The 14,493-nt window shown below is 44.8% G+C and overlaps 1 protein-coding gene across 1 annotated transcript in view; it reads right to left on the bottom strand.

The window, feature by feature from the left end:
- Positions 1 to 11,490, bottom strand: part of PGM5 (phosphoglucomutase 5) — a 359,677-nt gene extending 348,187 nt beyond the window's left edge. Inside the window, exon 1 of the mRNA XM_075317778.1 lies at positions 10,865 to 11,490. Within this exon, the coding sequence (XP_075173893.1) occupies positions 10,865 to 11,122 (258 nt within the window). The 5' untranslated portion in view covers positions 11,123 to 11,490. The remainder of the gene's footprint in view (positions 1 to 10,864) is intronic.
- Positions 11,491 to 14,493: the final 3,003 nt, after the last annotated feature.

Below are 14,493 nucleotides of genomic sequence, written 5' to 3'. Positions count from 1 at the left end.
GTATATAGGTGCTCAGAGGTAATAATAGATAAAATTAGTGAGTAACCTCGGTACTCTAAATCTCCCTGACTAAGTCAGTAAGTCACAACGGATAGTAATGCAAAATCACTCTTTATTGGTCCATATTAAGAAAAAAAAAATTTTCATAAGCATATATGTTTTTGTCCAAAACAAGTTACAAATGACGTTTCGGCCTGAGCCTTCGTCAGATTGGACTTATCTGCATGTAATCATGAAAAATGACAATAATCAGTATCACATAAGAGTGAGAGAACAATAACATAAACTCGAACAATGTAGAGGTACAATTGGGATGCAGCAAAAAAATTGCAACACAGCAAGAAATGAAACACATGATACAAATGTCATAATACAGTACAAGGACAATATAGTAATGACAAATATGGGGTCAGAGTAGGCTTAGACAGCTCTGGTACGAAAGAGATGTCAATCATAAAGTAACATGTGCAGTAGGTGTAGAGCTACACTATGCATGGCAGAGCTAATGGGTAGACCGACCATAGAAAAAGAACGGAGAAAAAGTGGAGAAAAAGTTGTGAAAAAATGGAGAAAAAAATGGAGAAAAAGTGGAGAAAAAGTGGAGAAAAAGTGGAGAAAAAATGGAGAAAAAGTGGAGAAAAAATGGAGAAAAAGTGGAGAAAAAATGGAGAAAAAGTGGAGAAAAAATGGAGAAAAAGTGGAGAAAAAATGGAGAAAAAGTGGAGGAAAAGTGGAGAAAAAGTGGAGAAAAAATGGAGAAAAAGTGGAGAAAAATGTAGAAAAAGTGGAGAAAAAGTGGAGAAAAAAATGTAGAAAAAGTGGAGAAAAAATGGAGAAAAAGTGGAGAAAAGGTGGAGAAAAGGTGGAGAAAAAGTGGAGAAGTGGAGAAGAAGTGGAGAATAAATGGAGAAAAAGTGGAGAAAAAGTGGAGAAAAAAATGGAGAAAAAGTGGAGAAAAAATGGAGAAAAAGTGGAGAAAAAGTGGAGAAAAAGTGGAGAAAAAATGGAGAAAAAGTGGAGAAAAAGTGGAGAAAAAGTGGAGAAATAAATGTAGAAAAAGTGGAGAAAAAATGGAGAAGAAGTGGAGAAAAGGTGGAGAAAAAGTGGAGAAGAAGTGAAGAAGTGGAGAAGAAGTGGAGAAGAAGTGGAGAAGTGGAGAAGAAGTAGAGAAGAAATGTTTGTTCATGCCAGATGGGAGATAAATAATTTTTTACCGGCGCTGTCATTTACTGTAACGTGATCATCGGTGTACGGTGTATACCTGTGATCACATGAGCGGGGACCGGAAAAAACGTCCTGAATCATGATCTCCAGGGTCTCAGCTAGCCCTGAAACCCCGGAGATTTTCTGATGCTGGGGGGCACTATTCACTTATTTCTGCCTGCTGTTTATAAACGGCAGATCAGAATAAGGCTACATTAACACGACCGATCCATTTTTGCGGTCTGCAAAAAACAGTCCGTTTTTTTCACGGGTGCATCCGTGTGGCATCCGTTTCCGTTCCGTAGACGGTCCGTATGTCATCTGTTTGTCATCCGTGTGCCTTCGTTTTTTTTGTGTACTGCAAAAAAACTGAAGGAGGGAAAATGCATAAAATTACCCAGGATCCATAGCTTCATCCTACATGAGGCGGTCACATGTTCACTCCAGTGCCATTTTCTATGGCTTTTCACAGCGTAGAGCACTCTGGTGATTTTCTTGTGCTTGTGCACTTCATATCAGTCTTTTCTGTCATTATAATGGCAGAAAGACACATAATGTCCCACTCTCCTGCATTTTGTAATTTTTCACCCTTTGGTGCCTTTCATGTGGCACTAAGGGGTGCTTAGCTTTGTATTTAGCCAAAAAAATGAAAAAAAAAATGACGTAGGGTTCCCCCTAGTTTTGTAGCCAGCTAGGGTAAAGCAGACGGCTGCAGCCTGCAGACCACAGCTGGCAACCTCACCTTGGCTGGTAATCCAAAACTGAGGGCACCCCACGCTGTTATTTTATATTAAATAAATAATTAAAAAAAAAAACACGTAGGGGTCCCCCCAAAATTGGATCACCAGCCAAGGTAAAGCAGACAGCCGGGGTCTGATATTCTCAGACTAGGGAGGTCCATGGTTATTGGACTCTCCCCAGCCTAAAAATAGCAGGCCGCAGCGGCCCCAGAAGTGGCGCATCCATTAGATGCGCCAATCCTGGTGCTTCGCCCCAGCTCATCCCGCGCCCTGGTGCGGTGGCAAACGGGGTAATATATGGGGTTAATACCAGATGTGTAATGTCACCTGGCATCAAGCCCTGGGGTTGGTGAGGTCAGGCGTCTATCAGATACCCGACTTCACCAACCCAGTCAGTAATAAAAAAAAATAGACGACAAACACATTTTTATTTGAAAAAACACTCCCTAAAACATTCCCTCTTTAACCAATTTATTAGAAAGAAAAAAAAATCCAGGTCTGGTGTAATCCAAGGGGTTGCCATGACGATCCACACTGTCCCAGTCAATGAAGAGCAGAATGTTCCCCATTGGCTGGGAGAGCAATGCAGTGACCTGAGCTAACATCAATGGGTCAGCCCAGGTCACTGCAGGGCATGACAAGTGCTGCTGTCAGCGAGGTACATTACCTGCGCTGATCTCCTGCACTGCCGACAGCACCTGTCACTGAGTTCAATGACCGCCGCCTTCACAGCCAAGTATCGCGAGAGGCCCGTGACGTCACCGCTAGTCAGTCTCGGGTCGGAAGCGAGAGAAGGTGATGTGACAAGTGGCGGCCATTGAGGACAGTGACAGCGCTGAGGTCGAGATGGCGGGACTTCATCACCGCAGGTAAGCCGAGCGGGACCATGTGTGCAGAGTGTGTGTGCAGAGTGTGTGTGTGTGTACGTACGTGTGTACATGCCGCGGGCAGGAGGGGGCGGAGCGAGCTGAGCGGGGAAGTGTGGGCTTCCTGCACGTAACTAGGATAAACATCGGGTTACTAACCAAAGCACTTTGCTTGGATACCCGATGTTTATCTTGGTTACCAGCTTCTGGCAGGCTGCCAGCGATGGCTCCTGCACACTGTAGCTGTAAAAAGCCCTGCTTTTTGCTGCTAGAACCGTTCTCGAACGTATCTAGAACTATCGAGCTTTTAGTAAAAAGCTCGAGTTCTAGTTCGATCTAGAACAGCCCCCAAAATCACTCGAACCGCGAACTGGAGAACCTCGAACCGCGCTCAACTCTAGTCTGGAGAGCTCAGGGCGAGAAAACAGTCAGATAAGATCAGAGCAGATCAGATCAGGTTGAGTTCAAGTTTGGAGGTGAAGTCTGGCAGGTGCCAGGGTCGGAGCCCTGACACCTTGGCTAGGTGGCAGATGGTAGCCAGGATCTGCAGGAGACGGGAAGACGGCAGCCGGAGATCTGAGGTGGACCGGGACAGGTTTGGAGCCCGCTGATACCGACACCGGAGAACCGATCCGGAAACCGTGTGCACAGAGGGGGTACTTGGACCCTGAAACCAGGACCGGCACCGACGGCCTAGCTAATTAACCAATTGAGGGCAGGATTTTAGGCCCTGTCCCAACCTAAGTCCCGAAAAGTAGACAACCACCCACAGAGAGGGATAGGGCCACCGCCAGGGCCCGTAGATCCCAAGGATCAGCGTCAGACGGGCACGGCTCCCAATCAAAGGACCGGGAGCGGACTCCCGTGTTTCACACCGGGAAGTCCCACTTACAAAATACTGAGTGCAGAGGAGAGAGACTTTGACTACCAACCCGGGTGTGGGATCAGATACACCCGTCTGCGGCAGCCGGCCACCATCACTTTTGTTTACCACAGGACTTGTGGGCTTTATTCGACCATGAGTAACATCCCTGGCCTGACCGGGTGCGCCAGCCCCTGCAATCACCATCCTCAGCATAGAGACACTGGGCCCCGGGACATCCATGCCTACCCACGGAGGATTTAACATCCAGCTGCCAGCCCAATGTCCCCGGGAGCCCCTCAGCGGCAGCGGTGGTGCTACATCTCACCACACACCGTGGGTGGCGTCACAGACATTCTACAACCAATCCCGTATAAATACGTCCCCTTTTATTCGGAGTGTCCGCGCGAACCCCGAGTCCGGAGAACCCCTCGAGCCGTACCGTAGATCTAGCACGGGGGCGGCACATATATGCCCCAGCGTCTCCTGTGATGTATATGCCTCCAGTGTCTCCTGTGATATATATGTCCCCAGCCTCTCCTGTAATGTATATGCCCTCAGCCTCTCCTGTGATGTGTGTACCCCAGCATCTCCTGTAATTTATGCACCCCAGCATCTCCTGTGATGTATATGTCAAAGTGTCTCCTGTAATGTCTATGACCCTAGCCTCTTCAGACCGAGACTAACCTGGAAAAGCAGTTGCGAGAAACAACACCTAACACCTAATATCACCTAACATCACAGCAAAGAGAAGCAGCTCCGGCCACCACAGTAGAGGTGAGTTAATTAATTGTTTGACCAAATATGGCAGGGTAATTTTCAAGTTGATAATTTAGTGTGGCTCCCAAAGTTTGGTAGAAAATTTCAAATAGCCCCCGACAGTAATAAGGTTCTCCACCCCTATCTTAAAACATACATTAACTGTGGTTTATCACATTTTTGGGAAGCTGAGTTCAATTTCCCTAGCCACACACAGGCTTGGTTACTGTCATATCTGTTCTCAATCAAGAAATCAGTTAAATAGGACCTGGCTGACACATCGAAGTAGACCAAAAGATCCTAAATAGCTAGACATCATGCCACGATCCAGAGGAATTCATGAACAAATGAGAAACAAAGTAGTTGCGCTCTATCAATCACGATAAGTTATAAAGCCATTTTTAAAGCTTTGGGACTCTAGTGAACCACAGTGAGCGCCATTATACATAAATGGCGCAAACATGGAACAGTGGTGAAATTTCCTAGGAATGGCCAGTTGGCCAAAATTGCCTCAAGAGTATAGTGACAACTCATCAAAGAGATCACAAAAGACCCCACAGCAACATCCAAATAACTGTTAGGCGGGCTTTGCACACTACGACATCGCTGGTGCGATGTCGGTGGGGTCAAATCGAAAGTGACGCACATCCGGCGTCATTTGCGATGTCGTAGTGTGTAAATCCTAGATGATACGATGAACGAGCGCAAAATCGTCGTCATCGTATCATCGCTGCAGCCTCCGACATTTCCATAATGCCGGGGGAGCGACAGGTACGATGTAGTTCCTCGTTCCTGCGGCCGCACACATCGCTGTGTGTGAAGCCGCAGGAGCGAGGAACTTCACCTTACCTGCCTCCCGGCTGCAATGAGAAGGACGGAGGTGGGCGGGATGTTTACATCCTGCTCATCTCCGCCCCTCCACTTTAATTGGCCGCCTGCCGTGTGACGTCACTGTGATGCCGCACGACCCGCCCCCTAAGGAAGGAGGCGGGTCGCCGGCCAGAGGGATGTCGCACGGCAGGTATGTGCATGTAAAGCTGCCGTAGCGATAATAATCGCTACGACAGCTTTCACTATATATCGAACGTGCGACGGGGGCGGGACTATCGCTGCAGCATCGGTAACACATTGTTACCGATGTTGCAACGTGCAAAGCCCGCCTTAGTCTCACTTGCCTCAGTTAATGTCAATGTTCATGACTCCACCATAAGAAAAAGTCAGGTCAAATATGGCCTGCATGACAAAGTTTCAAGACAAAAATCACAGCTGAGCAAAAAGAATATAAAGGCTCATCTGAGTTTTCCCAGAAAACATTTTGATGATCCCAAAGACATTTGGGAGAATACTCTGTGGACTGACGAGACAAGAGTTGAACTTTTTGGATGGTGCATGTCCCATTACATCTAGTCTAGAAGTAACAAAGCATTTCAGACAAAGAACATCATACTGACAGTAAAATATGGTGGTGGTAGTGGTCTGGGGCCGTTTTGCTGCTTCAGGACCTGGAAGACTTGCTGTGGTAAATGAAACAATAAATTCTGCTGTTTACCAAAAAATCCTTAAGGAGAATGTCCGGCCATCTGTTCGTGACCTTAAGATGAAGTGCACTTGGTTTATGCAGCAGCACAATGATCCAAAAACCACGAGCAAGTCAACCTCTGAATGTCTTAAAAAAACAAAATTAATACTTTGGAGTGGCCTAGTCAAAGTTCTGACCTTAATCCAATTGAGATGCTGTGGCATGACTCTAAAAAGGCACTTCATGCTTGGAAACCCTCATATGTGGCTGAATAACAACAATTCTGTAAAGATGAATGGGCCAAAATTCCTCAAGAGCATTGTAAAATTCTCATTGACAGTTATAGCAAATGCTTGATTGCAGTTGTTGCTAAAGGGGGCTTTACACGCTACGACATCGCTAATGCGAACTCGTTGGGGTTACGGAATAGGTGACGCACATCCGGTCGCATTAGCGATGCCGTTGCGTGTGACACCTATGAGCGATTTTGCATCATCGCAAAAACGTGCAAAATCGCTCATCGGTGACATGGGGGTCCATTCTCAAAAATCGTTACTGCAGCAGTAACGATGTTGTTCCTCGTTCCTGCGGCAGCACACATCGCTCCGTGTGACACCGCAGGAACGAGGCACTTTTCCTTACCTGCCTCCCGGCCGCTATGCGGAAAGAAGGAGGTGGGCGGGATCTTCGTCCCGCTCATCTCCGCCCCTCCGCTTCTATTGGGCGGCGGTTCAGTGACGCAGCTGTGACGACGCTGTGACGCTGAATGAACCGCCCCCTTAGAAAGGAGGCGGTTCGCCGGTTACGGCGACGTCGCCGGGTAGGTAAGTAGTGTGACATGTCTGGGCGATGTTGTGCGGCACGGGCAGCGATTTGCCCGTGTCGCACAACAGATCGGGGTGGGTACCCACGCTAGCGATATCGGTACCGATATCGCAGCGTGTAAAGTAGCCTTAAGGGTGGCCCAACCAGTAATTAGGCTTACATGTAAAAAGTTGTTCTATTCCATGTGAGTAACACACGGAGAACTCTGCTGCCGTTAGTTGTCTGCAGCAGTCTCAAGAACTCTCTAATGAATATTTCTAATGTTAAAATCCAGGTTTTATTACATTATTCCTTTATAGTGGTTGTGCCATAAAGATTAGCTCATGTATGAGCCAGAAGAAAGTCATATTGTACAAGCTGCTGTCATTCTAGTGCTGTGTTTGTACAACATATAATAGCCTTTCATCTGCAGGGACACTGTCTTTTTGGCTGTAGTTGCCCTCTGGCAAAATCAGCTGTTTACTATCGTTGTAAGAAGAGACACCCAAGGGGTACAGTACAGCTGATCAACCGAGGAGGTGTTTTATAAGACAACATGCACATGTTGAGTATTTGATGAGTTTTTTACCTCAGTATTTATCACCTAAAACCAGGAGTGGAACAATCAGAGGAAAAGTATAATAGAAACATGGGCACCACTTCTGTATTTATTACCCACTCCTGGTTTTGGCTTAACGCAGCTTTACACGCTACGACATCGCTCAAGTGATCTTGTTGTGGTCACGGAATTTGTGACGCACATCCGGCCGCTTTAGCGATGTCGTTGCATGTGACACCTATGAGCGATTTTGAATCGTCGCAAAAACGTTCAAAATCGCTAATCGGTGACATGCCCCCCTATTCCCAATTATCGTTGCTGCTGCAGGTACAATGTAGTTCGTCGTTCCTGCAGCAGCACACATCGCTATGTGTGACACTGCAGGAACGAGGAACCTCACCTTACCTGCGTCCACCGGCAATGAGGAAGGAAGAAGGTGGGCGGGATGTTACGTCCCGCTCATCTCCGCCCCTCCGCTTCTATTGGCCGGCCGCTTAGTGACGTCGCTGTGACGCCGAACGAACCGCCCCCTTAGAAAGGAGGCGGTTTGCTGGTCACAGCAACGTCGCTAGACAGGTAAGTAGTGTGACGGCTCTGAGCGATGTTGTGCGCCACGGGCAGCGATTTGCCCGTGTCGCACAACTGATGGGGGCGTCTACGCACGCTAGCGATCTTGGTAACAATATCGCAGCGTGTAAAGCAGCCTTTACTCTTGTTAGTATAGCTTTCCTCAGACACCGACCAGCTCTTCTGTCCATAAAATGTCTGCTGGTGGAGGAGCGTGTGACCAGCTGTGTTGATCAGCCTCCTCCAATTGTAAAACACCTCACATGGGAGAGCTGCTTCTCTATTGGAGGAAACTCAAGGACGAATCTGGTCACATGTTCCTCCGCCAGAAGACATTTTATGGACAGAAGTGCTGGTCACGCCCCTTTATTTTTCTGTACTGTCAGTTTTAAACCATAGGTAATTAAAGAGAGCCTGTCATCAGGATTTTATACCCCAAACAGGTAGCATTTATGTAAAGGAAGCCTTAATGCTAATTAAATCCTTGCCTTCCTTGAGGAAATCAGTTTTCCTGTTTTATTGAAATCCATAGATGACATTGTATGCTAATGAGCTGTAAATACAGTGGGGTGGTACTAAACTTACAGCTCTCCTGCCCTGTATGCCTTTTCCCCATCCGCCGCCTGCCTCCTGACTCTGACTGACATTTCCCAGAAACAAGTAAGTTGTCAGTCAGAGGCAGATGTCAACTATCAATTTTTCTAAAACAGCAAAACTGATTTCTATAGGAAAGGGAAGGATTTACTCAGCATTAAAAGGACTCTATCAGCACAGGATGACCGTTCACACCAAATACAGGTGCTCTTGTATCATGTTGGGGATAATCATTTACTGGCACCTTTCCACCTGCTGGTTTTCCCTCAGTCTTCACCCCCCTCCCCTATTCTATGATTACAGCTCTGGCTTCATAGAGCCTGAGAGGGGCAGAAATAGAAGGAGAACAAGCAAGTGGAAAGGTGTACAGTATTTAAATGAGTTGCCCCACCATGATGCACGAGGGCCTGTACTTGGTGTGAACAGTCATTCTGTGCTGCTAGAGTCCCTTTAAAGGGAATTTGTAACCAGGATTTTCCAATGTAAGCTGACGGCAGCATGCTGCAAGGGTTAAAAAGGAAAAAACATCTGTGCTTCTTTTATCTGTGTGCCAGCTATTGTTTATCTAAACTAAAGGATTTATTGCTCTGTGATTAACATTGGTGTGACTCCTGGCTTGTGCAGGCAGTCAGACACACCCCCTCCTGTGATTGACCCCTCACAGTCAATGCACAAATTCTATTGAGAGCCTGGTGTGGGCTGGAACAGCTACAAGCTCAGCTACACTCAATTCTTAGATATTGTCAAAATGGCTGCACACCGTAATCCAAGTTAAACATGGTTAGTTTCAGAATCTCTTTGCCTACAATGTGCTGCTCTCAGATGAATTAGCAAAAACCTGGTGACAGATTCCCTTTAAAGTGCCTTTACATACACATCATTAGTTTAAGGTAAGTAATGCTGATGACAGGATCTCTCTAAATACATTATAAGGCTGGATTCATACACCAATTACTGCACTTTTTTATGTAAAATTGGTTCTATTTTGGAATGCAATACTTAATTATGTGACATTTGCATACAATATAAAACATATTTAATGAGGATCTGTCCCTAGGTCATGAGTCTAGTTTTTGCTCTAATTTATACATGCTGTTCCCTTGAGTAGTCCGTTATTTTTCTTTTTTTATATCCGCTATATTGCTACAGAGATCGGGGCCTTTTAGTTAGTGTAAATTTTGATAGCCTTTACAGGTGGCGTGGTTCACTGGATTTTCTAATGGCGTGGTCTATAGGCTTGACTGCAGTATTACCCTATGAGCATCACCCCCTAGAAACCATTAAAAGTATGACTAAATAAAAAGATGTATATCTAGAACTATATGACAGATTTAACCCGTTCTTGTTTTTTGTGGGATGAGTTATAGTTATGAATGAGTATATTCTTTTTGCCATTCAATGCAATAGAATATTTTTCCCAAAATTCATCTGTGGAGCTGTGTGAGGGATTACAATAAAATTGTATTGCAGTATATACAGTAGACAAAATGATGCTTTTATAAGATTCCAACTTATTTGAAAGGATAAATATTTGTGATCGCAACTCGCCCTGGCCAGCCTCTGCTGTTACTGCAATATTGGTATCACAGTTGTCATCTCCTGAGTCCACCATACATGAGGATCCAACATAAAATGTGCCAGCATGTCATATGTCGGGAGGGGCTTCAAATATGAAATATTTGTTGGGAGCAGTGGGTGACAGGTCCTCTCTAACTTGTTTCACCTGCGAAAATCACGCAGTCAATCATTGCATTTTATTCAGTGTACTGGAACCATTTTTGAGTCAAGTGTCAGTTTTTACGATCCTTGTTGCCTCCATTTTTCATGTATGAAACAAAAAATGTTGGCCTCTCTTGTCCATTAAACAGTAAATATAGAATCCGTGTACTATCCATTTATTTTTCATTCGGCTCTTGATTTGCATTGGTGAGTTTGATTTGCAATAGTCATATATACAAATTCTTACTACTGTATATATGTGAAGTTAGGGAGAACCAGGGTTGCAAATTTGATTTTTTATTCTATTACAGACAAAAATCATGGACAACGTTTTTTACCGACGAATCAAAAAAGTATAATGAATCACGAAGATTATAAGTAATAGTTGTACATAGGTCATAATATTGATAGGAAGACATTACTGTGACCTGAAAATGATGACAATTAGAATCAGAATGCCCTGCACAAGCTCAGCTATCACAGTCGAAGACATTGATTTTTTTTTTTACGGATATTGGAACAAAGCGCCATGTTTTGGAATTTATGGACAGTTGACAACCCTAGCAAGAATAGGTAGACAATCTCCTACAAACTATGAAATCCAGCTCTGAAAAGACGAAACCTACTTTTTATACAGCTGGGAATGAGTTACAATAAGAAAACCAGCCTTACCCCATTGGCAGCTGCCATCTGTACAATGATCTCAGTGGCTGTCTTGCTGAAGTACCTGCCATCACTGCCCACTACCATAGTACATCCCTGTCGATCCCGAAGATCTATAGAAGACAGTACACTCTGGATAAAGTTTTGCAGATAGTTTTTCTTGCTTTCAAAAATAGCAGTCGGCTTCCTAAATCCATTGCTCCCAGGTTTCTGATCATCATAGGGGACAGTCTGCACCGTTACAACTGGGATGGGGTTCACCTCCATGCTCTCCTCCCTTCCAATGATCCCTGAAACCTTCCTTTCACTTTAGATGAGGAAAACAAGCTGAAAGTCAGGATAAAAGGGAATCCCAAGAGAAGGGGGCGATGAGCTCCTCCCTGGGTGAGATTCCACTGCAGTAACTTATTTCCTCTGAACTTCTGATAGTCCTGGAAACCTCAGTCTTCAAGCCTGTTAAATGCTTCCTCCTGTCAATGACTAGTCCTGCATGGAAAAGCTGGAAATGAATATAGTAGTGTATGAGATTCACTCTCCCTGTGCTCCGCACTATTATCCCTATGTACTACAGTAGACTTCTGAGCACTACTGCAACAAGTACGGTTACTGGCTTATCCCACAGGTCACTCTCCCTCCCTCTCATGACTCATGTGTCTGTACAATGCATAGCAAATGCAAGTCTTTGAACAAGGACAGGGGGTTGCCAAAAAACTGGCAGGACTAAACTTTGCAATCAACAGAAGCCTCCGTCAAAAATAGCCCTGTGTAAAAAAAAAAAGAACTGAGAATTGTTGTCCTCTGCCTGTGTAACTGGATGCTGTTTTGTGTGTTCTAACATTTGTTCAAGAGGATCAAGACCTGTCACATAACATACAGCTGAGCGTTGGAGGTTGTGGACGTATGAGTACAATGGCGTAAAGTCAAATCTCTGCTTTACAAAGTGGTAAAAAAAGGTCTGAAGCATCAGATCATTAAAGAGGTTGTCCATTACTTTAACATGGATCCTTAGGGGCACTTTGCACACTGCGACATCGCAGGTGCGATGTCGGTGGGGTCAAATTGAAAGTGACGCACATCCGGCATCGCATGCGACATCGCAGTGTGTAAAGCCTGGATGATACGATTAACGAGCGCAAAAGCGTCGTAATCGTATCATCGCTGCAGCGTCGGCGTAATTCATAATTACACTGACGCAATGGTCCGATGTTGTTCCTCGCTCCTGCGGCAGCACACATCGCTGTGTGTGAAGCCGCAGGAGCGAGGAACATCTCCTACCGGCGTCACTGCGGCTTCCGTAGGATATGCGGAAGGAAGGAGGTAGGCAGGATGTTTACATCCTGCTCATCTCCGCCCCTCCGCTCCGATTGGCCGCCTGCCGTGTGACGTCGCAGTGACGCCGCATGACCCGCCCCCTTATACAAGGAGGCGGGTCGCCGGCCACAGGGACGTCGCACGGCAGGTGAGTGTGTGTGTGAAGCTGGCGTAGCGATAACTTTCGCTACGCCAGCTATCACCACATATCGCTGCTGCGACGGGGGCGGGGACTATCGCACTCGGCATCGCAGCATCGGCCTGCGATGTCGTAGTGTGCAAAGCCCGCCTTAGGATAGATCATCAATGTATGATCGGGAGGGGTATGACATCTGGCACCCACACCATCAGATTTCACGTTATCGGCAGCAGAAACTGCACAAATACTGGCGGCGACTGGGTGCTACAGATCCGCCTCTTATTGATTTTAATAGTGGCCGAATATACAATACCCGGCCGTGGCCACTCTACAGTAGCAGAGCTTGATGTGCAGCCCCGTAATTTTGCATTTCCAACCACCACCAATAATAGATGATCAATGGGAGTGCTGGGTGCCGCAACTGCACCGATTAACACTGATGGTACATCCTTAGGATAGCTCATCAATGTCTGAAGTAGTGGACAACCTCTTATATTCTTCTGTCTCTCTGTCCTGAAGATTCTTTTTTTACATTTAACTAATGAATAAAAATGGGCTGAAAATGAATGGTGTTTCCTGGAATTCACATATTGTATATAGAAAACTAGTGCAATATACCTTGGAACTTACGCTGTGCAGCTAAAACATATAGCTGGAACAATTTCTACAAAATTTACTAAAAAGGTAAATAATTATTTGATTACTATTAAAATCAATTTCACACATTTTGAACTGATGGTCAGAAAAACATGCCTGCTATGAGTACTCATAGATTTATGCCAAAATTTTCACCCATATTCCTATGTGATTTTTTTGGGAAATGTAGCTTTGATTACCATATCTCTCCTGGAGACTCATTTTTTGACAGAAGTCAATTTTTCTCATCACCTACCAAATTTGACTAGAGAAGCCTCAAATTGAACTACACATTTTTGACATTTTTGAAAGCTTGAGACTAGTGATGGGCTGATACCCCCAAATTTTACATTTTCACATGGTGAAATGGGTAAAAATGGCACCTAAATTTGTCACACAATTTCTGCTGAACATTTCACAAAAATGATGAATCACATGTATCCTGTCCCCTGCCCTGAGCACTTACATCCTGGATTTCCATCTAAATCTCTGAATAACATGATTCAGATGAATGAAATCTCTGAAGAATCCATTCACTATAATGAGGCAGCACAGTTACTGTGGACTCTGTCTGCCCTCTGTTTAGCAGTCTCCTTTTCAGAAGTGCACTAAACTGTGGCCAGCCATGCTTTTATGCATCAAAGAAAAGACAAACACCACCGGATCATGGGACAGACTGATTCCAAAGTCACTCTCATTATAGAAAATGTACCATGGGGGTCCTGCCTGAATCACATACTTCAGAGATTTACATGTAAACACCAATGTAAGTGCTCAACATAGAGCTCAGAATAAATGTCAAGCCTTTACTGCGATCTTTGAGAGCGAAAGTGAACAAATCAACAGCAGTTCAAGAATTGCTCTTATTTATTTTTTATACCATTCCTCATGCATTATAATTGATAAGTTGGCTTTATTTTTCTGGTCAGTGCAATCACTGCAATACCAGATTTCTATAGTTTTTTTTTATATGTAGCTACTATCACACCCTAAAAAAACGAGTTTTTTTTTACAAAAACAAAGATTTTGCATTGCCATACTTTGAGAGCTATAATGTTTCTATATTTCTGATGACAGCATTATATTAGAACTTGTTTGTTTTTTTGCGGTACGAGCTGAAGGGGAGGGGTTTTTTTCCATTTTTAGGAGCATAACATTTTTTGATTGCTTTCTATTTTATTTTTTGGGAGGCAAAATGAACAAAAAGCAAGCAATTCAGGAATTGTATTTTAAGGCTATGTGCGCATGCTGCGGATTTACCACGGATTTACCGAAGATTTTACTGTGGGTTTCCTGTAGAAAATGTTTCTGACATTTGTGCAGTCATTCCCCAACAAAACCTATGGGTATAAAAAAATGCTGTGCGTACACTGCGTTTTTTTACACCTGCGGATTTACCCGCAGAATTTCCGCTGCGGAATTAATGTGCATATCACTTCTTTTCTGCAGGTCCCTACGGTTTTGCCATGAATTATTGGAAAATACCCGCAGGGACCAACCTGCTGAAAAACCGTGGCAAAACCACACCAAAACCGCACCAAACCATGGCAAA

Source organism: Anomaloglossus baeobatrachus, chromosome 1 (genome assembly GCF_048569485.1).
Source record: "Anomaloglossus baeobatrachus isolate aAnoBae1 chromosome 1, aAnoBae1.hap1, whole genome shotgun sequence".
In the NCBI taxonomy this organism is placed as follows: Eukaryota; Metazoa; Chordata; class Amphibia; order Anura; family Aromobatidae; genus Anomaloglossus; species Anomaloglossus baeobatrachus.
This window is presented reverse-complemented; position numbering and strand designations above follow the sequence as displayed.